A 27,858-nucleotide genomic window follows, 5' to 3' on the forward strand; every position below is an offset into this window, starting at 1 on the left:
TGCATGGCTAGAATTCTCCTCCAGGGGCAAGAACCTTGTAGGGCTGACCGGGATATTTGCCCTGACATACAAGGATATAATTCTGGTTACACAAAGGGTTTGCCTTAAAGGGACATGAAACCCAAAATTTTTCTTTCATGATTTAGATAGAGAATACAATTTTAAACAACTTTCTAATTGACTTCTATTATCTAATGTTTCATTCTCTTTGTATCATTTGTTGAAGGAGCAGCAGTGCACTACTGGTTTCTAACTAAACACATGGGTGAGCCAATGACAATTTATGTGTATGTATTTATATATATATATATATGCATCCACCAATCCGCAACGAGAACCTAGGTTCTTTGCTGCTCCTGAGCTTGCCTACGTAAATATTTCAGCAAAGGATAACAAGAGAAAGAAGCAAATTAAATAATAGAAGTAAATTGGAAAGTTGTTTAAAATTGTATCGTCTATCTGAATCATGAAAGAAAAAATTGGGGTTTTATACGGGCAGAACGCTATTTGGCTGAGAGGTGACGTTTCCACCTCTTAGCCAATAGCCGTGCGGGAAATACAGCTTGGTGCCAGGTTTTGCGGCGCCAAGCTGTATTTCCCGCACTGCTATTGGCTAAGAGGTGGAAACGTCACCTATCAGCCAAATTGCGTCCTGCCGTGGGCTGCCTTTAGAAGCTCAGCGCAGCAAACGCTGCTAACAAATAAAGGGGCTTTCAGAATGAAGTATTTTATACTTCATGAATGAAAGTCCCCTTTATTTGTTACGATTGTAAATCCTAGCGTTTCCTAAATGCTAGGATTTACCATCACTTTAAGCTACACAAATAACCCAGAATTTTCCACTACACATTGAAGCGAGCATGTCTGAAACATTACACATCATGCATTTATTTATTTTGCACTGAAAATAAGTGAAATGAAGACTAAACATTTTACGTGTGATTCTGCTGCACAGGCTGATCACACTTTTTTTTTAAATCACTCAATGGTGTCTTAGCTTTACTGGTTTGTTGTACACAAAAAATAATAGTGCAATCAAAACATGCATCAATATTTTAACTAACGGGGGAAGGGGGGGGGGTCTATTGTCAGTGCTGCATAATAAATCTAAGTTTATTACCCTTTAAATCTCCACAAACTATTTTTATTATGTACCTGTTTCTTTAAAATCTGTTAAAATCTGTGAAAGGAGATGTAGGCTTACTGCTTTAAAGTGAAACACTTCTATACTTAAAATGTCTGCTACAAGTGGTTGTTGGGAATTAAATGGCTGCCAGGTGTCTGGTATGTCACTCAAATGGCCATTAAAATATATGTGAAAAATAGACACATAAATGTGGTTAGATCAGGATTCCCAGGAATTGTGATTATAATCATCCATATTTGTAGGTCTTTTAAAGGGCCACTAAAGTCAAAATTAAAGGGACATTTCAGTAAAAATATAAATGCACATAGCTGAATTACATATTTGAATAGAAACATATTTGCAGTATTGGAAAAATGCTTCTAGTAAAAGTTATCACTGTTTTAGTGTTAGCAGTTTTCTCTGCACGTGCACGAGAAGCATAGCTAGATATTGTCAGTGCACCATTTTAAATACTTTGTTGCTCAGAGCATTAGTGGGGTTTGTATCATGTCAGCACTTAACAAATTGAGTCATTACCTGATGGCACAAGCACCTCAGGCTCTCTGAGCAAGTGCTGTGTTTAAAATGCTGGTGCACGGTGCATACTTAAATACACTTTTGAAACAGCTATAGCTTTTACTAGAAGCATTTTTGCTAATGCATGTAAATTACAAAAATGTTTCTACTCAAAACTGAAATGTATCCAAGCGGATTCCAATTTTGGCTGGAATGTCGCTTTTAAAGTTTCATGGTTCAGATAAAGCATGCAATTAAAAAACAAACAAAAAAAACCTTTCAATAAACTTCAATCTTCAAAAAGTGCACAATGTTTTTATAAGCACATGATCCAGCTCCTACCAAGCATGTGAGAGAGTGCACAGTATATACATAGGATTGCCAGGTGTTCAGTATTTAACCAGACCGTCCAGTATATTAGCAGGCTGTCCAGTAAACTCTATACAAAAATACTGGACACAAAGCATTTATGCAAAGAAAAAATGAGTGTATACTGTCCCTTTAAAGGGACAGTCTACATTAGAATTGTTATTGTTTTAAAAGATAGATAATCTCTTTATTACCCAATCCTCAGTTTTGCATAACCAGCACAGTTGTATTAATGTACTTTTTACCTCTGTGATTACCTTGTATTTAAGAACCTTCTTCCAGCCCCCTGATCACATGACACTGACTGTTTATTATCTATTGACTTGCCTTTAGCATTGTGTTGTGCGAAATCTTAAATAACGTTCTGACCCAGAACTCAGTGTTATCTATGTGGCCCACGTGAACTATCAAGTCTTTTGTTTTGAAAAGCAATTTAAAAAGCATGTGATTAGAGGCAGCCCTCATGGGCTTAGAAATTAGCATATGAGCCTACCTAGGTTTAGTTTCAACTAAGCATACCAAGAGAAAAAATCTAATTTGATGATAAAAGTAAATTGGAAAGTTAATTAAAATTACATGTCCTATCTAAATAATGAAAGTTTAATTTTGACTAGACTGTCCCTTTAAATGTCAAGTATTTTTAAAGTCCTCTAAGTGCCATCTACATTTAAAGGGTCTTCTATGCCTCTATTGATTACAAATATGGCCAAAAGCTGTGCATTTTATTTTATGTGCTACAGGCAGCCGTGGGGGATGTTAAATCATTGCTGTGTGTGTGCTCCTGGCATCTAAGGGGTTCAAATCATCACTATCCCAGAGGCAGAACTTTTTTTTAACTTTCTGCTGTAAAAAATTTAGTGAAAAATTTTCTGCAGGTTATTTTTAAATCAAATGTAATTTTAAATTAGGCAGTTACACTAAAGCACCAGTTCAATTGCAACGTGTTAGTTAAATGGAGAATAATGCAATAGTTAAAGTTTTATAATATAGTGCAGTAGTTGAAAATTGTATTGCAAATTAGCTGCAGACATAGGAGTAGTAATAAAAAAAGGTGCATTGCTCATACAAACGTCTTACATTAAGAAAAAAACAGCTTTGCAGATAGTTAAAGGCTAGGGGGATGGGCTTGAAACAATCTCTGAGAGCCAATCAATCAATGCACTATTGCAAATTTCACTGTTCACTTAAAACAGTACTTTGCTCGGGATGAACTGTGATAAGGAAAACTTAGAGACAGTGCAGCCAGAGAACAGATCTGTTTGAAGAGAACAGCCTAATATGGAGCAGCACTGAAAAGTTAAATCGCTAACAATTCCTGCATGTATCCTGTTCTTTCTGCAGACATGCTGCATTTTCTGCGATGACATCTCAGATCACTGCATGTTCTGCCTTTGGGACCACTATATACATGTGTTCCTGGCAGCTAAGGGGATAAAATGACTGCTGAGTTGTGAAAATATAGATGTTGGGATCAAAGGTGGGGCATAAGGTTGAGCTTTTAGGGCGACATTGTATGACGTCACCTACCACCTTTAGGTTGTCTGGTATTTTATGGCGCACACCTGGTAACCCTATATAGGTATATGCATTTTGTGATTGGCTAATTGCTGTCACATGCTTAATTTTACACCTGAATAATCTGCTCCAGTGCGGCGGTCCATTATTGGGAGCTAGTTGATTGCATCTGATGAGCCAATGACAAGTGGAATATATGTGCAACAACAATCACCAGCTAGCTGACAGCAGTGTGTTGCTTCTCCTGAACCTACTACAGTATGCTTTTTTTAAAGGATACCAAAAGAACAAAGTAAATTGTATACTAGACATAAATTGAAAAGTCTTTTTAAAATTGTGTGTTTTATCTGAACCATGAAAGTTTAATTTTGTATTTCATGCACGTCCCTTTTAAGCAAAATCATAGGAAATGGTGAAATTGACAAGTTTGAGAGCTGCTTCTTTTAAAACGACATTAAAATAATTTTTACTTTATGCTTTGTACAGAATATCGACATTCAAAATAAATGGTGTAAAAACATTTCTGTTTTATTAACATAATATGCATGGTTTTGCAGTCCAGGGATATACTCTTGGATAAGTCTCTAGAGCCTCTTTATTTTACTGTCTTTACTATGGCCAACGAGTGGCAGATATAAAGAGGTTCCTGTTGCAACTCTGTAGCTTGTTACAGGGTCAGTAATCTTTACACAGCAAGATGGACTCCATCCTTTCTGTAAGCAGTGGGCCACCCTCCCCCACACTCACAATTTTTAGAAGCAAATTACATGAAAAGAGGACAAAATAAATACTAAAGGCAACTTATTTGAACACATTTGCATTGTGCTATTATAGATTAACTGTAGTAAGAGTAAGGATGGAATTGTATGACTTTGTGAGTCACACTGCTCTCGTCTTCACCTATTGGGAAATGAGTACATTACTTTTCACTACAATAAAATCCCAATCTAATTTAGCATCACTACAGGAGCTGCACTATAGGAACGTCACTCACCTGCGGCAGACATCTGCCATTTTAATTCCTTAATGGCTAAAATCCTTTTTAAAAAGCAATTTGACTCAATTGCGTAATGGGAACTGATATAATTACGGATAGCTTTCAATAATCTGGGCCAATTATTTTAATGGAGTAACTGAAGCAGCAGCGGTGACAATGCTGCAGTGATCAGGATGTATTAGTATCTGTACAACTTCAGGATCATGGATTCTAACCCAGCATAGCAAACTCAGGATTTTTTTTTTTTCCTTCCAAGGTTGATAAATTATAGCGTGCCCCAGATGATAAGATTGGATGCCACAGCCGTAGCTGGTATTAAGTTTTTGTTTTTTTCTTTAGTTTTTTTCTTTTGGTTTTAAACTAAATTACTGCTGAGAAAATATTTAACCAGTTTTTGTTCTTCAACAAGTTATATGGTTAATAAAATATCTGCTTCACTTGAATACTCACTCAATAAGTCATTATCTTCTATCAGGACTTTTGTCAACCCTTTGTCATGTGCTTGATTGCTCCAAGTTATGGAAAAACTTGGAAAGGACTTAAAAAGTCAGGACAGGAATTAAACTTGGTTTGCTTTTGTATATCTTACCATCTACACTGGGTATGCCTTGGGTGCATTTTAAATCATCTGGACATAATGTTTTCCAGTATATGTATGAGGGTACTTATGTATTTGCGGTGAATAATTCAGTACATGGACAGACAAATGTTAGGCATCCCGGGATAGGTATGGGTATACAGCTTTTACATCCTAGGCATGGGTACAGAAGGCATCTCTGGCTAGGCATGGGTATGCAGTCATTCCAGCCTAGGCATGGGTACAGCAGGCATCTCTGGCTAGGCATGGGTATGCAGTCATTCCAGGCTAGGCATGGGTACAGCAGGCATCTCTGGCTAGGCATGGGTATGCAGTCATTCCAGGCTAGGCATGGGTACAGCAGGCATCTCTGGCTAGGCTTGGGTATGCAGTCATTCCAGGCTAGGAATGGTTACATCAGGCATCAGCTGGGCATTGGTATGACAGGCATCCCTGGCTTAGGCATGGCTATACAGCTATTCCAGCCTAGGCATGGGCACCGCGGGCATATATTTACAGCAGGCATAGCCAGCTGGGCATGAGTACAACTGGCATCCCTGGTAAGGTTTGGATATGCATACATTCTAGCCTAGGCATCAATACAGGGGCTTGGGTAGAGCAGGTGCATGTGTACAGCAGGCATCCCCAGCAGGGCATGGGTACAGCAGGCATCCAAAGCTAGGTATGGGTATGCAGACATTTGAGCCTAGGCATCCGTAAAGGTGCATGGGTGCAGCAGGCATCACCAGCTGGGCATGGGTACAGCATCTCTGGCTAGAAATTGGTATGCAGACATTCAAGCCTAGGCATGGGTACAGCAGGCATCCCTGTATGGGTATGCAAACATTAGAGCCTAGGCATGGGTACAGCAGGTATCCCTGACTTGTTATGGGTATGCAGACATTCAAGCCTAGGCATGGGTACATCAGGTATCCCTGGCTCGTTATGGGTATGCAGACATTCAAGCCTAGGCATGGGTACAACAGGTATCCCTGGCTCGTTATGGGTATGCAGACATTCAAGCCAAAGCATGGGTACAGCAGGTATTCCTGGCTCGTTATGGGTATGCAGACATTCAAGCCAAAGCATGGGTACAGCAGGTATTCCTGGCTAGGTATGGGTATGCAAACATTAGAGCCTAGGCATGGGTACAGTAGGTATCCCTGGCTCGTTATGGGTATGCAGACATTCAAGCCTAGGCATGGGTACAGCTAGCATCCTTGGCTAGGTATGGGTATAAAGACATTCAAGCCTAGGCATGGGTACAGCAGGCATCCTTGGCTAGGTATGGGTATGCAGACATTACAATGCATACAGAAATGGTGAGTTACCACCTTGGAACAGCCTCCTTTAGCCCAATTGTACATTTTATAGAGAACTTTCCTGTAGCATATACCATATGGTTACCAGGCCATAGAACAAGCCACTGAGCTTTTGTTCTTTCATGGCAGGTTGCTTATTTTTCTGTATGTATGGGGAAAGTCTCCCTAAGGGTGATGGGAGACACCTGATGTGGACTCCTTACCCAATGTGCCTAGAGGGATATGGCTGAATCTCACTAATGAGGCCTAAAGGAGGTTAAAACCGTCGTCTTTGTTGCAATTTCCCTTTTTCAGAGGATAATTTCCTGGTATTTCGGGGCTGGACTGACCTTGTTAGGCGGAATCAGACTGATATTCTTCAGGAGAAGTTCTCCTCTGTGAAAAGCACAATTGGGCTAAAAGAAGCTACTCCCAGGTGGTAATCGGGCCATAGAACAAGCCAATGAGCTGTTGTTAATTGCTGGCAGAACTGCTTCTCTTTCTGTTTGTATGCAGACATTCCAAATTGGGCATGGGTAAAGCGGGCATCCGTAGATCAGCATTAGTACAGCAGGCATCTTTTTCTGGAATCCCCAGATCGGCATTGGTATAGTAGCCATCGCCATCTGAGTATGGGTTTGGCACATATTTCTTGCTGCCCTTATATAAGCCAGGTGTCCTGAATGGGCATGGGTACAGAAGTTTTCTTGAAAGGGCATGGATCTCACAGCCATCACTGACTGATCTTGGGTGCAATAGGCATTGCATGCTGTGGACATTTATACAGTAGAGAGATGAGTTTCCATGGTATAATAACCAGACGTTTATAGCTTAAATTTAGTTTTTGCCATATCTCTTATTCCCTGTACCCTAGATGTATGTTCCTCCTGGGTACTGCCTTCCAGCTGTTGTTTTCATGTCTTGTTAAACACATAAATATCATAAAATGTTGTGTACTCCATTATACTCTTGTGATACCTTGTATCTAAGCATCTTCTGACAGCCCCCTGATCACATGACACTGACTATTTATTATCTATTGACTTGCATTTAGGATTGTGTTGTGCTAAATCTTAAATAACGTTCTGACCCAGAACACAGTGTTATCTATGGGGCCCACAGTCTTTTGTTTTGAAAAGCATTTTAAAAAGCATGTGATTAGAGGCAGCCCTCATGGGCTTAGAAATTAGCATATGAGCCTACCTAGGTTTAGTTTAAACTAAGAATACCAAGAGAAAAAAGCTAATTTGATGATAAAAGTAAATTGGAAAGTTAATTCAAATTACATGTCCTATCTAAATAAGGAAAGTTTAATTTTGACTAGACTGTCCCTTTAAATGTCAAGTATTTTTAAAGTCCTCTAAGTGCCATCTACATTTAAAGGGTCTTCAATACCTCTATTGATTACAATTATGCCAAAAGCTGTGCATTATTTTTATGTGCTACAGGCAGCCGTGGGGGATGTTAAATCATTGCTGTGTGTGTGCTCCTGGCATCTAAGGGGTTCAAATCACCATTATCCCAGAGGCAGAACTTTTTTTTAACTTTCTGCGGTAAAAAATTTAGTGAAAAATGTTCTGCAGGTTATTTTTAAATCAAATTTAATTTTAAATTAGGCAGTTACACATTGCAATTGAACTGGTGCTTTAGTGTAAGTTAAATGGAGAATAATAGGTATGGGTATGAAGACATTCAAGCAGGCATCCTTGGCTAGGTATGGGTATGAAGACATTCAAGCCTAGGCATGGGTACAGCAGGCATCCTTGGCTAGGTATGGGTATGCAGACATTACAATGCATACAGAAATGGTGAGTTACCACCTTGGAACAGCCTCCTTTAGCCCAATTGTACATTTTATAGAGAACTTTCCTGTAGCATATACCATATGGTTACCAGGCCATAGAACAAGCCACTGAGCTTTTGTTCTTTCATGGCAGGTTGCTTATTTTTCTGTATGATGGGGAAAGTCTCCCTAAGGGTGATGGGAGACACCTGATGTGGACTCCTTACCCAATGTGCCTAGAGGGATATGGCTGCACCTCACTAATGAGGCCTAAAGGAGGTTGAAACCGTCGTCTTTGTTGCAATTTCCCTTTTTCAGAGGATAATTTCCTGGTATTTCGGGGCTGGACTGACCTTGTTAGGCGGAATCAGACTGATATTCTTCAGGAGAAGTTCTCCTCTGTGAAAAGCACAATTGGGCTAAAAGAAGCTACTCCCAGGTGGTAATCGGGCCATAGAACAAGCCAATGAGCTGTTGTTAATTGCTGGCAGAACTGCTTCTCTTTCTGTTTGTATGCAGACATTCCAAATTGGGCATGGGTAAAGCGGGCATCCGTAGATCAGCATTAGTACAGCAGGCATATTTTTCTGGAATCCCCAGATCGGCATTGGTATAGTAGCCATCGCCATCTGAGTATGGGTTTGGCACGTATTTCTTGCTGCCCTTATATAGGCCAGGTGTCCTGAATGGGCATGGGTACAGAAGGTTTCTTGAAAGGGCATGGATCTCACAGCCATCACTGACTGATCTTGGGTGCAATAGGCATTGCATGCTGTGGACATTTATACAGTAGAGAGATGAGTTTCCATGGTATAATAACCAGACGTTTATAGCTTAAATTTAGTTTTTGCCATATCTCTTATTCCCTGTACCCTAGATGTATGTTCCTCCTGGGTACTGCCTTCCAGCTGTTGTTTTCATGTCTTGTTAAACACATAAATATCATAAAATGTTGTGTACTCAATTATACTCTTGTGATACGAAGGATATAAAACTTAGCCAGCAATATTATTTTTTTTCTTCTCTATATACAAACACAGCGTTATGGCTCAGGTTAAGAAATGATCACATTTTCTTGGAATATAAAACAATCCTCTCGATTTAGCTGTAACTTAATCTTTCAGATTTTTTAGAAAATATTCTGTCAAAGTCTCGTTTTATATTCTCCATCCAGATATAAACTGTCAAGAAGTAAAACAAAAAAAGTATGAAAACTCATTTTGAAAAGGAGAGTTGCTGAAATATGATCATCTTTTTGATGTGCAGCTGGATTCTGAGGATGTTTCCCCATAGTATATATAGGTGACTTTGTCTGGACATGTTATTTGGTGCTTAAGTATGAGTGGAAGGGACAGAGTGCCCATCCCTATATAAACACCCTTATATAAACACACAGAGCTTGTGCAGTCGACTTCTATAGTTGTGTATTGAGAAGACACCAGCCGTAACAAAGAACAGCCTGCGCAAAACTCTCCCTCCTGCTGGATACACATTACAGGGGCCCAGGAAGGTGCTGTACACCTGTATCCCGGCCTTCTCTGCCTAGGCTTGTCTAGTGATTCTGTTAGCTCAGAGAGGTGAGCAAGAGGAACATATTTATTTTTTTAAAAGGGACATAGTTAAAATTACATTTTCATTATTCAGTTATGGTGCACAATTTAAATAAATATGTTTTACTTTGTTCTTTTAGCATTGTTTGTTGAAGAGGATACGGAACTAATATCATGATTTGTGCATGTGTCTTGCAAACATTGCTATCATATAGTTGTCAAGACACACTTTTTTAAATTTATTTTTATGATCCACCTCTGGTTAAATACACTGGTTAAAATGATATATAGAGGCTGATTAAAGAGATATGAAACTCAATATTTATTTTGTTCTCTCCCCCCCCCCCCCTGCAATTTATCTCCTAAATTGTGTTTTTTAACACTGCCAGACATCCTGGAATCTATCCTGTAGACTTCAGACAGCTGACCCAGTAACATTTTACACAGCAATTGCTTGATCAGTGCAGAGCCCATTTATCTCCAGTTGGCTGCAGGAAAGGAGATCAGATAAATGTGCTCAAGGCATTTCACGGATAGCAAAAACAAAAGGGAAAATTATTTATTTTATATTCACATATTTTGCAATTCCTGATATATACTGTATTATACTTATACAAATATGACAATAATATCCCTTTAACAAAGACTTATCCTGGCCAGTGACTGCTCTTTGTATTCGGTTTTGTATGTTGGATAAATCCACTATATATAGCACTCATGATTTAATGCTACTAAGTTCCAGCATGATAGAAAAGCGCTGGTATGGCTCTTACTTTGTGGGTTATAAATCTATAATAGTTACTTTTCCTAGAGCAGTTAAGAAAAAAATCTTTGAGTAGAAATAATACCTTTCCTAGCACGCTGAGTAAAGAAGCAAGCTACATGCGTAAGTCCCATTGCCTTCTATGGGCATGTTCAGACAATTCGAGATCACAATTCTCTTCCCTTTGGTATAGTGAATTCCATAATATAGGGAACTTATTGTGTATCAGCTGCTACTAATTAAAACAATGCAGTAACAGCTATTAATATGGTTAATACCACTTCTACAATATAATATGTAGCCTTGTTTAGTTATAGGGGGAAAAATTCAAGCTCGCCGATAGCAGAGATGAGTTTGTTGTATTCGGCTTTCCACTTAAAGAGACAGTAAACATTTTGAGATTCTAATATAAAATGTATAGTTAAATAACGTTGCCAAATACTTTTTGTCCCATTTTCCTGTAATTTGTTTAAAAATTAAGGATTTTCCAGTCGTGAAAACAGAACACATTGCAGACTTCATGAACCTAACCATGCCACATATCTGTTTTTGAAGTCTGTTATCTTACTATTTCTGCTGAAGCCAAACAATGGAAAGTTTCTAAAAGAGACATAAAGCGAATGTAAATTTTGATGCTAAAGTGCCTGTTTTTTTTAAAATTTGATTAAAAACAGGGGCACTTTAATTCATCAAAATTTACATTTCACTCCTGTTGTGAAAATATTTACCTTTTAAACTTGACAGCTGCTCCAGCTTCCTCCACCCGTCGCAAAGCCTCTTCCTGGGTCTAAAATGAGGAATTCGACTTCCTCCAATCACGACATTGAATCAGACACTGATTCCCCCGGGGTGGAAGCAGTGATTGGAGGATGACCGATCCATCATTTCTGACGTCAGAAATGGCTTGCAACGACCGGAGGAAGCTGGAGCTGTTGTCAAGTTTAAAAGGGAAGTATGTTTTCACAACACGAGTGAAATGTAAATTTTGATGAATTAAAGTGAATTTTTAAAAACCGGACACTTTAGCATCAAAATTTACATTCACTTTAAAGTCATAATTAAACTTTCATTATTCAGATAAAGGGGCATATTTATCATAGTGCGAGCTGATACAATGTAGCGTATCATGTCCGCTGCACATCGATATATGCCGACAGCATACGCTGTCGGTATTTATCATTGCACCAGCAGTTCTTGTGAACTGCTGATGCAATGCCCCCCCTGCAGATTTGCGGCCAATTGGCCGCTAGCAGGGGGTGTCAATCAACCCAATCGTATAGAATCGGGTTGATTTCTGTCCGTGGCCTCAGAGCTAGCAGGCAAGTTATGGAGCAGCGGTCTTTAGACCGCTGCTTCATAACTTCTGTTTCCGGCGAGCTTGAAGGCTCACGCGAAGACAGGGGCATCAAGCTCCATATGGAGCTTGATAAATCGACCCCAAAGCATGCAAATTAAAAAAAGAAAAAAAGTTTCCAATTCACTTTCATTATCAAATTGTGCACATTTTTTAAATGGACGTTAACTGAAGCACTAGCTTCTACTAAGCGTGTGCAAAAGTTCACAGTATATATGTATGTGACTCTGTGATTTGTTGATGGCTGTCACGTGATACAGAGGACAGGGATAATGAAGTAAACTTGAAATGTGTCAGAAAAACATCTACTGCTCATTTTAAATTTAAAGTAAGTGTTGTTGCATTGTTTTTCTATTATGCATTTGTTGATTATGCAATTCTACTGTCCTTTAACACAATGACAGTGGCAAGCCATTCTTCTGCAGACTCGAGTCCTGATTGGCTCCACCAAATAAGGAAAGTGGTGGGTGGAGTTTTACCATTGAAAAACAATTACAGCAAACAAGGTATTACTCTGCTTTTAATCTGTTGATGGACTGCAGAAAAATCATCTACAAAATGTAATTATAAGAAGTGTTTTCTGTCCCTAAAGGGACATGAAAAGCAAATTTGAAAAACATGGTATTATATTGAAATTTGACATTGAATCACACAAAAAAAATACCTTTAAATTGCAAAAATGTTTCTGATACAATTTTAAAACTGTTTCCAATTTACTTTGTTCCCATGATATTCTGCATTGAAGAGATATCTAGGTAGGTATCTTAAAGGGACACTGAATACATTTTTTTCCTTTTGTGATTCAGAAAGAGCATGCAATTTTAAACAATTTTCTAATTTACTCCTATTATCAAATTTTCTTTATTTGAAAAGCAAGAATGTAAGTTTAGATTTCGGCCCATTTTTGTTGAACAACCTGGGTTGTTCTTACCAATTGGTGGCTAAATTTACCCACCAATAAACAAGTGCTGGCCAGTTGTCTGAACCAAAAATTGGCTGGCTCTTTCGCTTAAATGCCCTTTTCAAATAAAGATAGCAAGAGAACGAAGAAAAAGTTGCTTAAAATTGCTGCTCTATCTGAATCACAAAAGAAAAAATTTGGGTTCAGTGTCCCTTTAAGCACTACATGGCAGGAACTAGTGCTGCCATCTAGTACTCTTGCAAATAGATAACATTCTTGCAAAACTGCTGCCATCTAGTGCTCCAGAAATGGCCAGCTCTTAAGCATACGTCCTTTCTTTTCAACAAAAGATACCAAGTGAACGAAGAAAACTGAAAATAGAAATTAATTAGAAAGTTGTTTAAAATTTTAAAATTTTGGGTTTCATAACCATTTAAATCATTTTGCAAAAATGCTTTTAGTAAGTTGTTTTGTGCATGTGCCGAGGAGCAGTGTCTAACTCGGCCCAAACAACTTAGTTTGAGATGGGCAAGTGTGCGCCAACAGCTTAATATCGTATCCTTAGAATCATTTGGGAATAAACGTTTTAATAGCAATTTAAAGGGCAGTGTAGACAACATTTTCATATGTTTTGTGAAAGCTTACAGATGCATGTTCCTCTCCACCAGTAAAGCAGAGGTACGTGTCCTTATCGGCAATGTAGGACTTGTAGGAAATATAAAACCAATGCTGCAGTTTCTTTAACGGTTTTCAGGCATAAATACTGTCTATAAGTTTCACTCGCAATACAACATCCTTTAGTAAAATGTCTCTTTTTTTTTTTTTGCCTGGAAAATAAAAAGGTTAAATACAAAAATAAAGTTGAACATTTTAGTTGCTCTTATGTGCATGACAGCAACAGTTAATGTCCCTTTTGTTATATTATCAAGCAATAGTGGACCTACTAATGTATAAAACTGTCTCTTCTTGTGGACTTACAGACTTGGGTGTAAGTTGCTTTGTAACTAATATTGGTGTGCGCATGTCAGAAGGGATAGCTGTAACTTTTTTGCTTTCTCTGAATAAGCTTTGGGTTCTTAACTCACATGGTGTCTTTCCTGTTGCTTCCTCTCTCTCCTCCCCTGCAGAACCTTCAACCAAATACCAAATCTCCCAGCCGGATGTTTATACTGTTCTCCCTGGCGAATCACTTGATCTGCAGTGTCCCCAGACTGATGCTTCTCTGGTGGTTTGGACTAAAGAGGGGGTGAAATTAGAGACCAGCAATAGGACGGTGATTGTCAAAAACTACTTGCAGATAAAGGATGCTTCCCCCAGGGACTCTGGGCTCTACTCATGTTCGGTGACTAAAAGCACACAGGGCAATACTCATTTCTTCCTTGTGAATGTCACAGGTGAGTGAAGCGGGATTCTGTCATAGCAACAACGGGTTTGAAAGTGCAGCCTATCAGCCTGTGATACAGTGTATGTCAGCGTCTTTGTCCTGCAGACAATACCCTGCACCTAGCAATTTGTCTTCATGAACAGAATAACCTGTGGCAATGAAAAGGAGCTCTTTTGCATTTATTTGCTGAGGGCTGAACTTGCTAAATGGAACTTCTATCAATTCAGAGGGTACATGCCACATCTTGGCACCAACAAATTCTACTTTACAAAAAACTCTTCTTTCCTTTCAAACTATGAAAAGCCAACATAGGTATCTAGGGCTCTCCAAAATCACAATGCCCAGCCAGTATGTAAAACAATGAGCTGCACAATAAATATACAGTTAATCTGAAATGGATTCAGCCTTATAGGGACATTGTACACTAGATTTTTCTTTTCATTAAATGTTTTGTAGATGATCCATTTATATAGCCCATCTGGGAGCCTTTGTAACAATGCATAGTTTTGCTTATTTTTAATAAACTGTGCTGATTTTCAGACCCCTAACCAAGCCCCAAAGTATGAGATGTAGACTGAAGTCTACGGATTCCTGCTTCTCCTTTTCGTGTAATCTGTCTCTTTATATGCAGGGAAAGGGGGTCTTCTCTCTCTGCTTTCCCAGCCCCTTTCAGTTGGTGTCCCAGCCTAACAGTTCTAAACTGGGAGCTTCTAAGTAAGTTTTTTTTTTTTTTAAAGGTTTTATACTGGATTTTTAGACCAGTATCTGTGATTATTCTTCTTCCTACTAACTCACTGGCAACTGACTGTGCTTTACTGGTGAAGAGGACTGCTCTTCTATACACATATAATAATAAAATGTACAATCCCTATTTAAAGTGTTTCAGAAGATCTGTCCTGTACTGCAGCTTAAAAAAAAAACAGTGAATAAATAGATTTCAAGCTGTGTTTATATTTGTTGTGTTATTTGTTTTATAGTTAATCATTTTCTACCTCTTTACGCTTTCCATAGACCTGTCTTGTGTACAGAAGGTTATCTTAGAAAAGAGCTATTTACAAACTCATATTTGTAATTAGCAGAAACTAATTTGGATGCAATATGTCATTGCAGTATTTTTTGTTGTTGTATACTTAAAGGGACAGTAAACCTAAAAATAATGTTATATAATTCTGCACATAGTGCAGAATTATATAACATTATTTTTTAGGTTTACTGACACTTTAAAGGGACATAAAACACACATTTTCTTTCATGATTCAGAAAGAGCATGCAATTTTAAACAACTTTCTAATTTACTTTTATTATCTAATTTGCTTCATTTTCTTGATATATTTTGCTGAAAAGCATATCTAGATAGGCTCAGTAGCTGCTGATTGGGTGCTGCACATAGATGCCTCGTGTGATTGGCTCACACATGTGCATTGCTATTTCTTCAACAGAGAATATCTAAAGAATGAAGCAAATTATATAATAGAAGTAAATTTGAATGCTGTTTAAAATTGTATTCTCTATCTGCATCATAAAAGAAAACATTTGGGTTTAGTGTCCCTTTAAAGGGACACGAAACCCACAGTTCAGATAGAACATTTATTTCTGTTATCTATTGCTTCTTCTGAGCCTACCTATATATTTTTTCTTCTTCTTCTTAAGTTTCTTAAATGTGGAATAAATGTGATCTGCAGTGGCCTTTTTAAGTATACATTAGAAGTTTTGTTAGGAGCCCCAAAATAAAAAGAATTTGTGCGTGTGTATGTATATATGTGTGTATGTAATATAAATAAATATATATTTGTGTATGTGTATGTGTGTGTATGTATATATATATATATATATATATATATATATATATATTTAAAATCTATATCTCTCTTGTGAAATATACTTCTTACTTTAAAAGTGACATGTATATAGATAGACAGACATCATGGGTACGCAGGTTCATATTTATTCCCTAGATTATTTATTTTTTCCGATACAACTATTTTTTCTTTTCATTATTTTTTTAAATTTTAATGTTTTCTTTTTTTTGTCCAGAAGCCAGTTCCTCAGGGGATGATGAAGATGACAATGATGGTTCAGAGGACTTTACAAGTGACAATAACATAAGTAAGTTGTTTTTTTTTTAAGGAAGAAGAAAAATCCAAGAGCAGACTATACGTTTAATGTTTTCTCAACAATTTGTTCCCTCAAAATATAATAGATATATATAAAAAAAAAAAATTAAAAGAAACTGCATTGAGTTGAAAATACGAATGGAGCTTGATGCCCCGTGTTTTCCCCGTGTTTCTGGCGAGTTATCAGACTCTCCAGAAACAGCAGTTATGAAGCAGCGGGCACAAAGACCGCTGCTCCATATCCTGTCCGCCTGCTCTGAGCAGGCGGACAGACATCGCCGGAAATCAACCCGATCGACTACGATCGGGTTGATTGACACTTCCTGCTGGCGGACTGCAGGGGGCGGCGTATTGCTCGCCATATTCAGCGAGGTCTGGCGGACCTGATCCGCAGTGTCGGATCAGGTCCACCAGACCTTAATAACTATGGGCCAAAGTGTCTTGCTGCTGGATATAATGTAGTTTTGTTACCTTCTCATTGTTAGTATAAAGCCAGACTGGCATAGGGGCAGGACTGAGATACTGTTAATTGTGAACAATGTTTCATTTTCTAATTGGCATCTAGCAAAATGATGTGGAATTCAGCATCAGGAAGATTCCACACAGTGTTTTTAAATCTTGAGTGTGTTTTTATTTTATTTAAAGGACCAGTAAACACAGTAGATTTGCCTAATCAACAAATGCAAGATAACAAGACAATACATTAGCACTTAGTCTGAACTTCAAATGAGTAGTAGATTTTTTTTCTGACACATTTTAAAGTTATGTGTATTTCCTCCACTCCTGTATCATGTGACAGCCATCAGCCAATCACAAATGCATATACATATATTCTGTGAAATCTTGCACATGCTCAGTAGGAGCTGGTGACTTAGAAAGTGTAAATATAAAAAGACTGCACATGTTGTTAATGGAAGTAAATTGCTAAGTTGTTTAAAATTGCATTCTCTATCTGAATCATGAAAGTTTAATTTTGACTCGAGTGTCCCTTTATTTATCTTTTAGATCTTTATTTAACAGTTTTAAATGTCTGTAAAGATCCAAATCCTATATGACGAAGACTTTCTCTTTAATTCTAGAAGCTCCATATTGGACTAACACAGATAAGATGGAAAAGAAACTTCATGCCGTTCCTGCCGCCAACACTGTCAAGTTACGTTGTCCTGCTGGTGGTAATCCCATTCCACATATGAGGTGGTTGAAAAACGGAAAAGAATTCAAACAGGAGCATAGAATTGGTGGATACAAGGTAAATAGACTTCCTCTGATATACGCTTAGCCTTATGTGCATCTGCAAACAACCACAGCTAATGATTTCCTAATACTTATTGTACTTGATTATAAAGGGACATTCAGCGAATTTTTATATTTGTATAGTATATATCAATAATTAAAATGCTCTATTTTGTTAGAGTATATTATATTTACAGTAATTCCCTTTTCTTTTGATGTATTTATGTGTTTAACTCATTTGTATGAGGTTTAACAGTGCAATATAAAAATATTTTATACTTTTATGTCCCTTTTAAGTGTATTAAAGATTTATTTTGGAATAGCCTTTAAATGTAGGGGACTTCTTTTGGAATAGCCTTTAAATGTAGGGGACTTCATAATTTATTTATTTATGGTACTTGCTGTAAATGTCTACGTTTTTTGGCAAATGTTCTGTATGAAAATGAACAACAACATTTTAATATGATGGATAATTTAGAAATTGTTTCTCGCGTTTGAAGCGGTGAAATGAGTTATGATGATGCACATTAGGCAGAATAAATAAGGTTTCTGTCCAATGCCAGGTGCAAAAACCTATTATCAGATAATTACTCAACATGTCCAGCTCTGCTAATTGCAGGAGAACTTTGATATATGGTGTTTTGGTCTCTGGCTATGTCGTGAGAGCCCTGTATTCCTGGGACTCCAACTGTTTCTCTTTGAGATGGAAGATTTATCCCTTACGCTTCCTTAGAGCAACAGCCAATTGCTATACTAGGCGTGCAGCCCTTTTTTGGTAGCCAAGGTTTTAGGGCTGTGGAAGCTTGTTATATTGGATGTTCAGGCGATCCAGACAGAAGCTATATTGCCCTAGATGTTTTCAGACGGACAGAGGGGATAATTTCCTTTGCCTCGTTGCCTAGGGAATCATGGGCATCTGCAGAAATGTTGTTTTTTTCCCTGTGGGGGGAAGCAGGGGAATACAATTTGTGATGGCATTTGTGACAGGAGAGCTTTTCTTATTATAAGTGTGATCCGCAGTTCATTTTAAAAATGAAGGCTAAATAGTATCAAACAGTGACACAAGTGAATATTTATGCATATATATGACCCCCCCCCCATGTATGGTTACCTCATGTAGCGGATGTTGCAATAACTGCTGCTTAAAAGCTGTAGCGCTAACGTCATTGAACAAAAGGGCACTACTGTGTGCATGTGTGGAGGTTTTGTTAATCATGATGAGTGCAAGAGTTTCTGTGTGGTGGTAGTTTTAACCGACAACAAGACCTAAAACTCCTTGCACCCCCATAAAAAACAATTTAGACAGCTACTGAGTGGATGTATTACCCTGAGACGCTTTATCGAAGGACCAGTACATACTGTAGATTTGCATAATCAATATATGTATAATAAAAAGACAATGCAATAGCACTTATTCTGAACTTCAAATGATTAGTAGATTTTCTAACAAATTTCAAAGTTATGTCTATTTCAACTCTCCCTGTATCATGTGACAGCCATCGGCCAATCACAAATGCATATATGCATATTATGTGAATTCTTGCACATGCTCAGTAGGAGCTGGTGACTCAAAAACTGTATATATAAAAAGACTGCACATTTTGTTAAGAGAAGTAAATTGGAAAGTGGCATTCTCTATCTGAATCACGACAGTTTACATTTTGACTTGAGTGTCCCTTTAATTATGCCCAGAAAACAATTTTGCAAAACACTTTCATTATTTATTTTGCACCCTTATCCTAAGCCTGAAAGTAGGATTTTCCTGTACTAAAAACTGAAAAAAGCACGCCAGGCATAACAAGACTAACCTTGCCACATATATGTCCCTATTTATCAGTTTAAGCCAAATAATCAAGATTTTGTTAATACAATGACAGTGGCAAGCGATTTCTTCTGTTTAAAATTGTATGCAAATCATGAAAGTTTAATTTTGAATGAGTGTCCCTTTAATTAATAAATGTACGGCCACAAAAAATAGTATGTTTAGCAAAAAATGAAACATGCATATTTTGAATGCGTATTTTGTATGCAGACATCATATGAGAGATTTGTGGGCAGGCTTTAAAAAAAAACAAAAAAAAACCTCTGAACCTTACAATGTGTCTGAGAAATTCTAGATTATATAAATAATGTTAAACCTTCTGGTTTGCAATGATAATCACTAGGATAAAACATGTTTTAATTAATTACTATTGGTGTTTTATATGGTCAAAAAATCCATTTAATCCTCCACCCTTTTACCAAAGACCAACTCTGGGGTCTCGCGTTTTGTAAGGTGATAGGAGCAGACCTATAAAACTACATTCCCACCTCCTGCATTGCGCTGCTAATGTCTCTTATTTTACAACCTTGAGGACTTTCTCCTTAATTACTCTCTCTACATAGTTTTAACCCCCTTGGCTAATGGGGAGGGTAGCAACGTGATGTATAACAAGCAATTGCATTCCTTTCTGGCAGCCATCTGGTTAATGAAGCACTCTTCCTTTTTAAATAAAGGTTTTTTTTTTAACTTTAACAATAATTTCACCAATGAATGCTTCTTTGCTTAACAAAGCTTTATATTTTTTCGTACATAACTTACACTTAAGTTTTAATTGTGTTAAGAAGTTAAAATTGTATTTCCATGTATTTGCGTTGTCCACCCTAAGGGGTAGATTTATCAAGCAGCGAATGCTGCAATCTATCCCTGTAGTTCAGGTTCCGCCTCGATGTGCGGCGTACATGATCTGCTACAGCGGATTATGTCTGCCTGCACAATGATAAATCAGTCCCTAAGGATTATTCAAAGGTCATGATTTCTGTCCCCAATATGGATCCAAAGTATAGGTTATTGGATCTATGTAAATATGTAGGTTTCTAGGACTTGTTTTGTTGTATGGATATTTAACTTAAAAAAAAAAAAAAAACTATTATGCACAGGAAAGAAAAGTTAAATTATGTTAAAATATTTTTTAGCGTGAATGAAGGGTTGCATTAAAACTGATTATAGTGATATTGAAACAAATTAGAAGTCTGTGTGTGTATATGCAGTACCAGAGATACTTGTGCACAGTAAGACTATCTACAAGAATAAATAACAAGAAAGGGGATATTTACATTCTCTGGAATAGTCCATTTTAAAAAAAAAACTATTACATTTTAAAATTCCTCATTTAGAAGCAACAAAGAAAATTAACCAATGTCTCTTTAAAGGGACAGTCAACTCCAGAATTGTTATTGTTTAAAAAGATAATCCCTTTATTACCCATTTCCCAGCTTTGTATAACTAACACAGCTATATTAAAGGAACTTTCATGATTCAGATACAGCATGTTTTTTTTAAATAAATTTCCAATTCACTTCCATTAACAAAATGTGCACAGTCTTTTCATATTTACACTTTTTGAGTCACCAGCTCCTACTGAGCATGTGCAAGAATTCAGACTATACATATATGCATTTGTGATTGGCTGATGGCTGTCACATGATACAGGAGGAGTGGAAATAGACATAAGTTTGACATTTGTCAGAAAAAAATAAATCTACTCATTTGAAGTTCATACTAAATGCTATTGCATTGTCTTTTTATCATGCATTTGTTGATTACACAAATCTACTGCATTTACTGGTCCTTTTAATACACATTTTTACCTCTGTGATTACCTTGTATATAAGCCTCTGCAGAATGTCCCCTTATTTCAGTGCTTCTGACAGACTTGTATTTTAGCCAATCCGTGCAGACTCATGAATAACTCCACATGAGTGAGCACAATTTTACCTAATTGACATATATGAACTAGTGCTATCTAGCTGTGGAAAAACTGTCAAAATGTACAGAGATAAGAGGCGGCCTTCAAGGGCTTAGAAATTGGCATATGAGCCTACTAGGTTTAGCTTTCAAAAAAGAATACCAAGAGAGCAAAGCAAATTTGATGATTAAAGTAAATTAGAAAGTTGTTTAAAATTGCATGCCCTATCTGAATCATGAAAGTTTAATTTTAACTAGACTGTGTTTTTTAAAGGATTAAACAAATAGTAAAGTCCAAATTAAACTAGGTAGGCTCATATGCTAATTTCTAAACCCTTGAAGGCCGCCTCAAATCTGAATGCAATTGACAGTTTTTCACAGCTGGAGGGCTGTGTTTTATATAAATAACTTTGTGCTCACGCACGTGAAGTTGTTTAAGAATCAGCGCTAATTGGCTGAAATGCAAGTCTGTCAAATGATCTGAGATAAGGGGGCAGCCAGCAGAAGCTTAGATACAAGGTAATTACAGAGCTAAAAAGTGTATATCTATAACAGTGATAGTTATGCAAAACTGGGGAATGGTAAATAAAGGGATTATCTATCTTTTTAAACAATAACATTTTTAGTGTTTACTATCCCTTTAAGCTGTTGAAGTTGGTTTATAGTTTGTTCACCAGTTCTACAAGAGAAAACAAATCTATAGTGTATACTGAATGGAACACAAAAGATGGCTCAGAAGACGACGTTGGATACTCCTGAGTTAGCTGGAGATAGAATTGCCTTCATTTTACCCTGCACAATTTAGTAACAACAAAATCAGCAGTAATTCAAACATTGTTGCTGATGAAAGAGCCCACAAACTGGAGCTGAAATAGCAAGACTTTTTATTATAGATCAGCGATTTGGTTGCATAATATTACTGTGCTGCGGTATCTCCCCCCAGTGTGGTGCAATTACTGTGGCTTCTGCTGATGCTTTTGTGTGTAGCTTTCAAGAGAACATCCATAGCCGTCTACCAGTACATACTTTTCCTCTGATATTTAGAAGTATTTTAACCCACAGGCTGAAATCTTTTATCTACTTGGTATCGGCCCATTGGCTACGTTGCATGCACTATAATTATGTTACAATTCACTCTGCTTACATCACTGATAGGCAGCCAATATTCCAGGAGGCCCCAAAAACCTCAAAAGGGCCACACAGTACAGTTAATTATTCCTACAGTACAATTGTTAAAATGCACAATCTTTGCAGGGGTGGTGGATTATAGACAAGTATAAGGGATACATGATTTTAATGGGTCATTTATAGTCGGTTAAAGAGATACTCTAAGTATATTGCAAAGTTTCATCATTATGTTTAACTTAAAATTGTATGTAGACATTTCAAGGTGTTTACTGTCCCTTTAATAAACTAGTATGGAAAATATGCATGCTTTATTTTTTGGAATATGTAAATTTAAACCTGCCTAGTCTGTGAAACATTTAACCCGCTGACATTCTGGCAAATGCGTTATGTTTCAAATGTAGGTTGATGATACAACCTATCAAAAATCAAATCGTCTGAGCCAATTACACTTTGTATGTGGGTGCCTTAAAACAGGGGCAGTGTGCTACAAAAATGCAGAGAAACTGGTACTAAAATGTTAATTTTCAATTGCTCTCTAAGCAGTAGCTTTTGTATATTCCAATGCAGATAAGGAGACTTTAATTTGTGTAGCTCTTCTTGTTAGCTCAGCCCGTTTAAATTGATTGTGGTTTCAACAAGGAAAAAAGCTATTTCAAATTTAAAAAAAATAAATCTAAAGAAGCAATTTGCCATATTTTTTTTTACTCTGAAGCTGGTATAATAAGTCATCAGAAATACATTTATAGGATATCAGTTTTACAGAGCAACATTTTGTTACAGAGCAAACTTGTTAGAAAAAGCTTAATCCCCCCCCCCCCCTAGTAAATATGTTAAGAAAACAGTGTCTCCAAAATGAAGTGGTAATAGTGACTAGTTCTAAGACAGTCAGCCTGCAATAAAATGAAAGGCCAGTGAGCAAACCACTCTAAATAGTACAAATAAAAGGTCTCTGTAATCATGCAGCATGCACTTTAAATTGCTGCAGCAGGCTCGGAGACAATCTAACACACGTAATGTATTTTTCCAGGTGTCCAGTTAATGAGAAGGTTTACACCATTACTGGCCATTAAGACTGATTACAGCCTCAGAGCTGCTTTCATTGTGCAGACGGTTCCCAGCCTTCTTAGTCTTAGATGTGTTTTGTTTCTTTTTGGGGGTTTTAAGTGATCTTTTACTTACTTTACTTAAAGGGACATTATACACCCGTTTTCTCCAACATAGGTGTGTCCGGTCCACGGCGTCATCCTTACTTGTGGGATATTCTCTTCCCCAACAGGAAATGGCAAAGAGCCCAGCAAAGCTGGTCACATGATCCCTCCTAGGCTCCGCCTACCCCAGTCATTCTCTTTGCCGTTGTACAGGCAACATCTCCACGGAGATGGCTTAGAGTTTTTTAGTGTTTAACTGTAGTTTTTCATTATTCAATCAAGAGTTTGTTATTTTCAAATAGTGCTGGTACGTACTATTTACTCAGAAACAGAAAAGAGATGAAGAATTCTGTTTGTATGAGGAAAATGATTTTAGCAACCGTAACTAAAATCCATGGCTGTTCCACACAGGACTGTTGAGAGCAATTAACTTCAGTTGGGGGAACAGTTTGCAGTCCTTTGCTGCTTGAGGTATGACACATTCTAACAAGACGATGTAATGCTGGAAGCTGTCATTTTCCCTATGGGATCCGGTAAGCCATGTTTATTACGATTGTAAATAAGGGCTTCACAAGGGCTTATTTAGACTGTAGACCTTTTTTGGGCTAAATCGATTGATATTAACACTTATTTAGCCTTGAGGAATCATTTATTCTGGGTATTTTGATATAATAATATCGGCAGGCATTGTTTTAGACACCTTATTCTTTAGGGGCTTTCCCAAAGCATAGGCAGAGTCTCATTTTCGCGCCGGTGTTGCGCACTTGTTTTTGAGAGGCATGGCATGCAGTCGCATGTGAGAGGAGCTCTGATACTTATAAAAGACTTCTGAAGGCGTCATTTGGTATCGTATTCCCCTTTGGGTTTGGTTGGGTCTCAGCAAAGCAGATACCAGGGACTGTAAAGGGGTTAAAGCTTAAAACGGCTCCGGTTCCGTTATTTTAAGGGTTAAAGCTTCCAAAATTGGTGTGCAATATTTTCAAGGCTTTAAGACACTGTGGTGAAAGTTTGGTGAATTTTGAACAATTCCTTCATGTTTTTTCGCAATTGCAGTAATAAAGTGTGTTCAGTTTAAAATTTAAAGTGACAGTAACGGTTTTATTTCAAAACGTTTTTTGTACTTTCTTATCAAGTTTATGCCTGTTTAACATGTCTGAACTACCAGATAGACTGTGTTCTGAATGTGGGGAAGCCAGAATTCCTATTCATTTAAATAAATGTGATTTATGTGATAATGACAATGATGCCCAAGATGATTCCTCAAGTGAGGGGAGTAAGCATGGTACTGCATCATTCCCTCCTTCGTCTACACGAGTCTTGCCCACTCAGGAGGCCCCTAGTACATCTAGCGCGCCAATACTCCTTACTATGCAACAATTAACGGCTGTAATGGATAATTCTGTCAAAAACATTTTAGCCAAAATGAACCCTTGTCAGCGTAAGCGTGGATGCTCTGTTTTAGTTACTGAAGAGCATGACGACGCTGATATTAATATCTCTGAAGGGCCCCTAACCCAATCTGAGGGGGCCAGGGAGGTTTTGTCTGAGGGAGAAATTACTGATTTAGGGAACATTTCTCAGCAGGCTGAATCTGATGTGATTACTTTTAAATTTAAATTGGAACATCTCCGCATTTTGCTTAAGGAGGTATTATCCACTCTGGATGATTGTGAAAATTTGGTCATCCCAGAGAAACTATGTAAAATGGACAAGTTCCTAGAGGTGCCGGGGCTCCCAGAAGCTTTTCCTATACCCAAGCGGGTGGCGGACATTGTTAATAAAGAATGGGAAAGGCCCGGTATTCCTTTCGTCCCTCCCCCCATATTTAAAAAATTGTTTCCTATGGTCGACCCCAGAAAGGACTTATGGCAGTCAGTCCCCAAGGTCGAGGGAGCGGTTTCTACTTTAAACAAACGCACCACTATTCCCATAGAGGATAGTTGTGCTTTCAAAGATCCTATGGATAAAAAATTAGAAGGTTTGCTTAAAAAGATGTTTGTTCAGCAGGGTTACCTTCTACAACCCATTTCATGCATTGTCCCTGTCACTACAGCCGCATATTTCTGGTTTGATGAACTGATTAAGGTGCTCGATAGTGACTCTCCTCCTTATGAGGAGATTATGGACAGAGTCAATGCTCTCAAATTGGCTAATTCTTTCACTCTAGACGCCTCTTTGCAATTGGCTAAGTTAGCGTCTAAGAATTCTGGGTTTGCTATTGTGGCGCGCAGAGCGCTTTGGTTGAAATCTTGGTCGGCTGATGCGTCTTCCAAGAACAAGCTACTAAACATTCCTTTCAAGGGGAAAACGCTGTTTGGTCCTGACTTGAAAGAGATTATCTCTGATATCACTGGGGGTAAGGGCCATGCCCTTCCTCAGGATCGGCCTTTCAAGGCAAAAAATAGACCTAATTTTCGTCCCTTTCGTAAAAACGGACCAGCCCAAGGTGCTACGTCCTCTAAGCAAGAGGGTAATACTTCTCAGGCCAAGCCAGCTTGGAGACCAATGCAAGGCTGGAACAAGGGAAAGCAGGCCAAGAAACCTGCCACTGCTACCAAGACAGCATGAAATATTGGCCCCCGATCCGGGACCGGATCTGGTGGGGGGCAGACTCTCTCTCTTCGCTCAGGCTTGGGCAAGAGATGTTCTGGATCCTTGGGCGCTAGAAATAGTCTCCCAGGGTTATCTTCTGGAATTCAAGGGACTTCCCCCAAGGGGGAGGTTCCACAGGTCTCAGTTGTCTTCAGACCACATAAAAAGACAGGCGTTCTTACATTGTGTAGAAGACCTGTTAAAAATGGGAGTGATTCATCCTGTTCCATTGAGAGAACAAGGGATGGGGTTCTACTCCAATCTGTTCATAGTTCCCAAAAAAGAGGGAACGTTCAGACCAATCCTAGATCTCAAGATCTTAAACAAATTTCTCAAGGTCCCATCGTTCAAGATGGAAACCATTCGAACTATCCTTCCTTCCATCCAGGAAGGTCAATTCATGACCACGGTGGATTTAAAGGATGCGTATCTACATATTCCTATCCACAAGGAACATCATCGGTTCCTAAGGTTTGCATTCCTGGACAAACATTACCAGTTCGTGGCGCTTCCTTTCGGATTAGCCACTGCTCCAAGGATTTTCACAAAGGTACTAGGGTCCCTTCTAGCGGTGCTAAGACCAAGGGGCATTGCAGTAGTACCTTACCTGGACGACATTCTGATTCAAGCGTCGTCCCTCCCTCGAGCAAAGGCTCACACGGACATCGTCCTGGCCTTTCTCAGATCTCACGGCTGGAAAGTGAACGTGGAAAAGAGTTCTCTATCCCCGTCAACAAGGGTTCCCTTCTTGGGAACAATTATAGACTCCTCAGAAATGAGGATTTTTCTAACAGAGGCCAGAAAGACAAAACTTCTGGACTCTTGTCGAATACTTCATTCCGTTCCTCTTCCTTCCGTAGCTCAGTGCATGGAAGTGATCGGGTTGATGGTAGCGGCAATGGACATAGTTCCTTTTGCGCGCATTCATCTAAGACCATTACAACTGTGCATGCTCAGTCAGTGGAATGGGGACTATACAGACTTGTCTCCAAAGATTCAAGTAAATCAGAGGACCAGAGACTCACTCCGTTGGTGGCTGTCCCTGGACAACCTGTCACGAGGGATGACATTCCGCAGACCAGAGTGGGTCATTGTTACGACCGACGCCAGTCTGATGGGCTGGGGCGCGGTCTGGGGATCCCTGAAAGCTCAGGGTCTTTGGTCTCGGGAAGAATCTCTTCTACCGATAAATATTCTGGAACTGAGAGCGATATTCAATGCTCTCAAGGCTTGGCCTCAGCTAGCGAGGACCAAGTTCATACGGTTTCAATCAGACAACATGACGACTGTTGCGTACATCAACCATCAGGGGGGAACAAGGAGTTCCCTAGCGATGGAAGAAGTGACCAAGATTATTCTATGGGCGGAGTCTCACTCCTGCCACCTGTCTGCTATCCACATCCCGGGAGTGGAAAATTGGGAAGCGGATTTTCTGAGTCGTCAGACATTGCATCCGGGGGAGTGGGAACTCCATCCGGAAATCTTTGCCCAAGTCACTCAACTATGGGGCATTCCAGACATGGATCTGATGGCCTCTCGTCAGAACTTCAAAGTTCCTTGCTACGGGTCCAGATCCAGGGATCCCAAGGCGGCTCTAGTGGATGCACTAGTAGCACCTTGGACCTTCAAACTAGCTTATGTGTTCCCGCCGTTTCCTCTCATCCCCAGGCTGGTAGCCAGGATCAATCAGGAGAGGGCGTCGGTGATCTTGATAGCTCCTGCGTGGCCACGCAGGACTTGGTATGCAGATCTGGTGAATATGTCATCGGCTCCACCTTGG

The 27,858-nt window shown here is 38.6% G+C and overlaps 1 protein-coding gene across 6 annotated transcripts in view; it reads left to right on the forward strand.

Moving 5' to 3' along the window:
• The window catches only part of FGFR2 (fibroblast growth factor receptor 2), a 157,447-nt gene that overhangs the window by 38,329 nt on the left and 91,260 nt on the right, over nucleotides 1–27,858 (forward strand). For 4 of the 6 annotated variants that reach the window (XM_053692646.1, XM_053692649.1, XM_053692647.1 and 1 more), the window contains exons 3-5: nucleotides 13,880–14,146; nucleotides 16,171–16,242; nucleotides 17,330–17,499. In XM_053692646.1, coding sequence (XP_053548621.1) covers nucleotides 13,880–14,146; nucleotides 16,171–16,242; nucleotides 17,330–17,499 — 509 coding nt within the window. The remainder of the gene's footprint in view (nucleotides 1–13,879; nucleotides 14,147–16,170; nucleotides 16,243–17,329; nucleotides 17,500–27,858) is intronic. The other 2 variants (XM_053692648.1, XM_053692650.1) reach the window with 2 other exon arrangements.

The sequence above is a fragment of the Bombina bombina genome, chromosome 9 (assembly GCF_027579735.1).
Source record: "Bombina bombina isolate aBomBom1 chromosome 9, aBomBom1.pri, whole genome shotgun sequence".
Taxonomy (NCBI): Eukaryota; Metazoa; Chordata; class Amphibia; order Anura; family Bombinatoridae; genus Bombina; species Bombina bombina.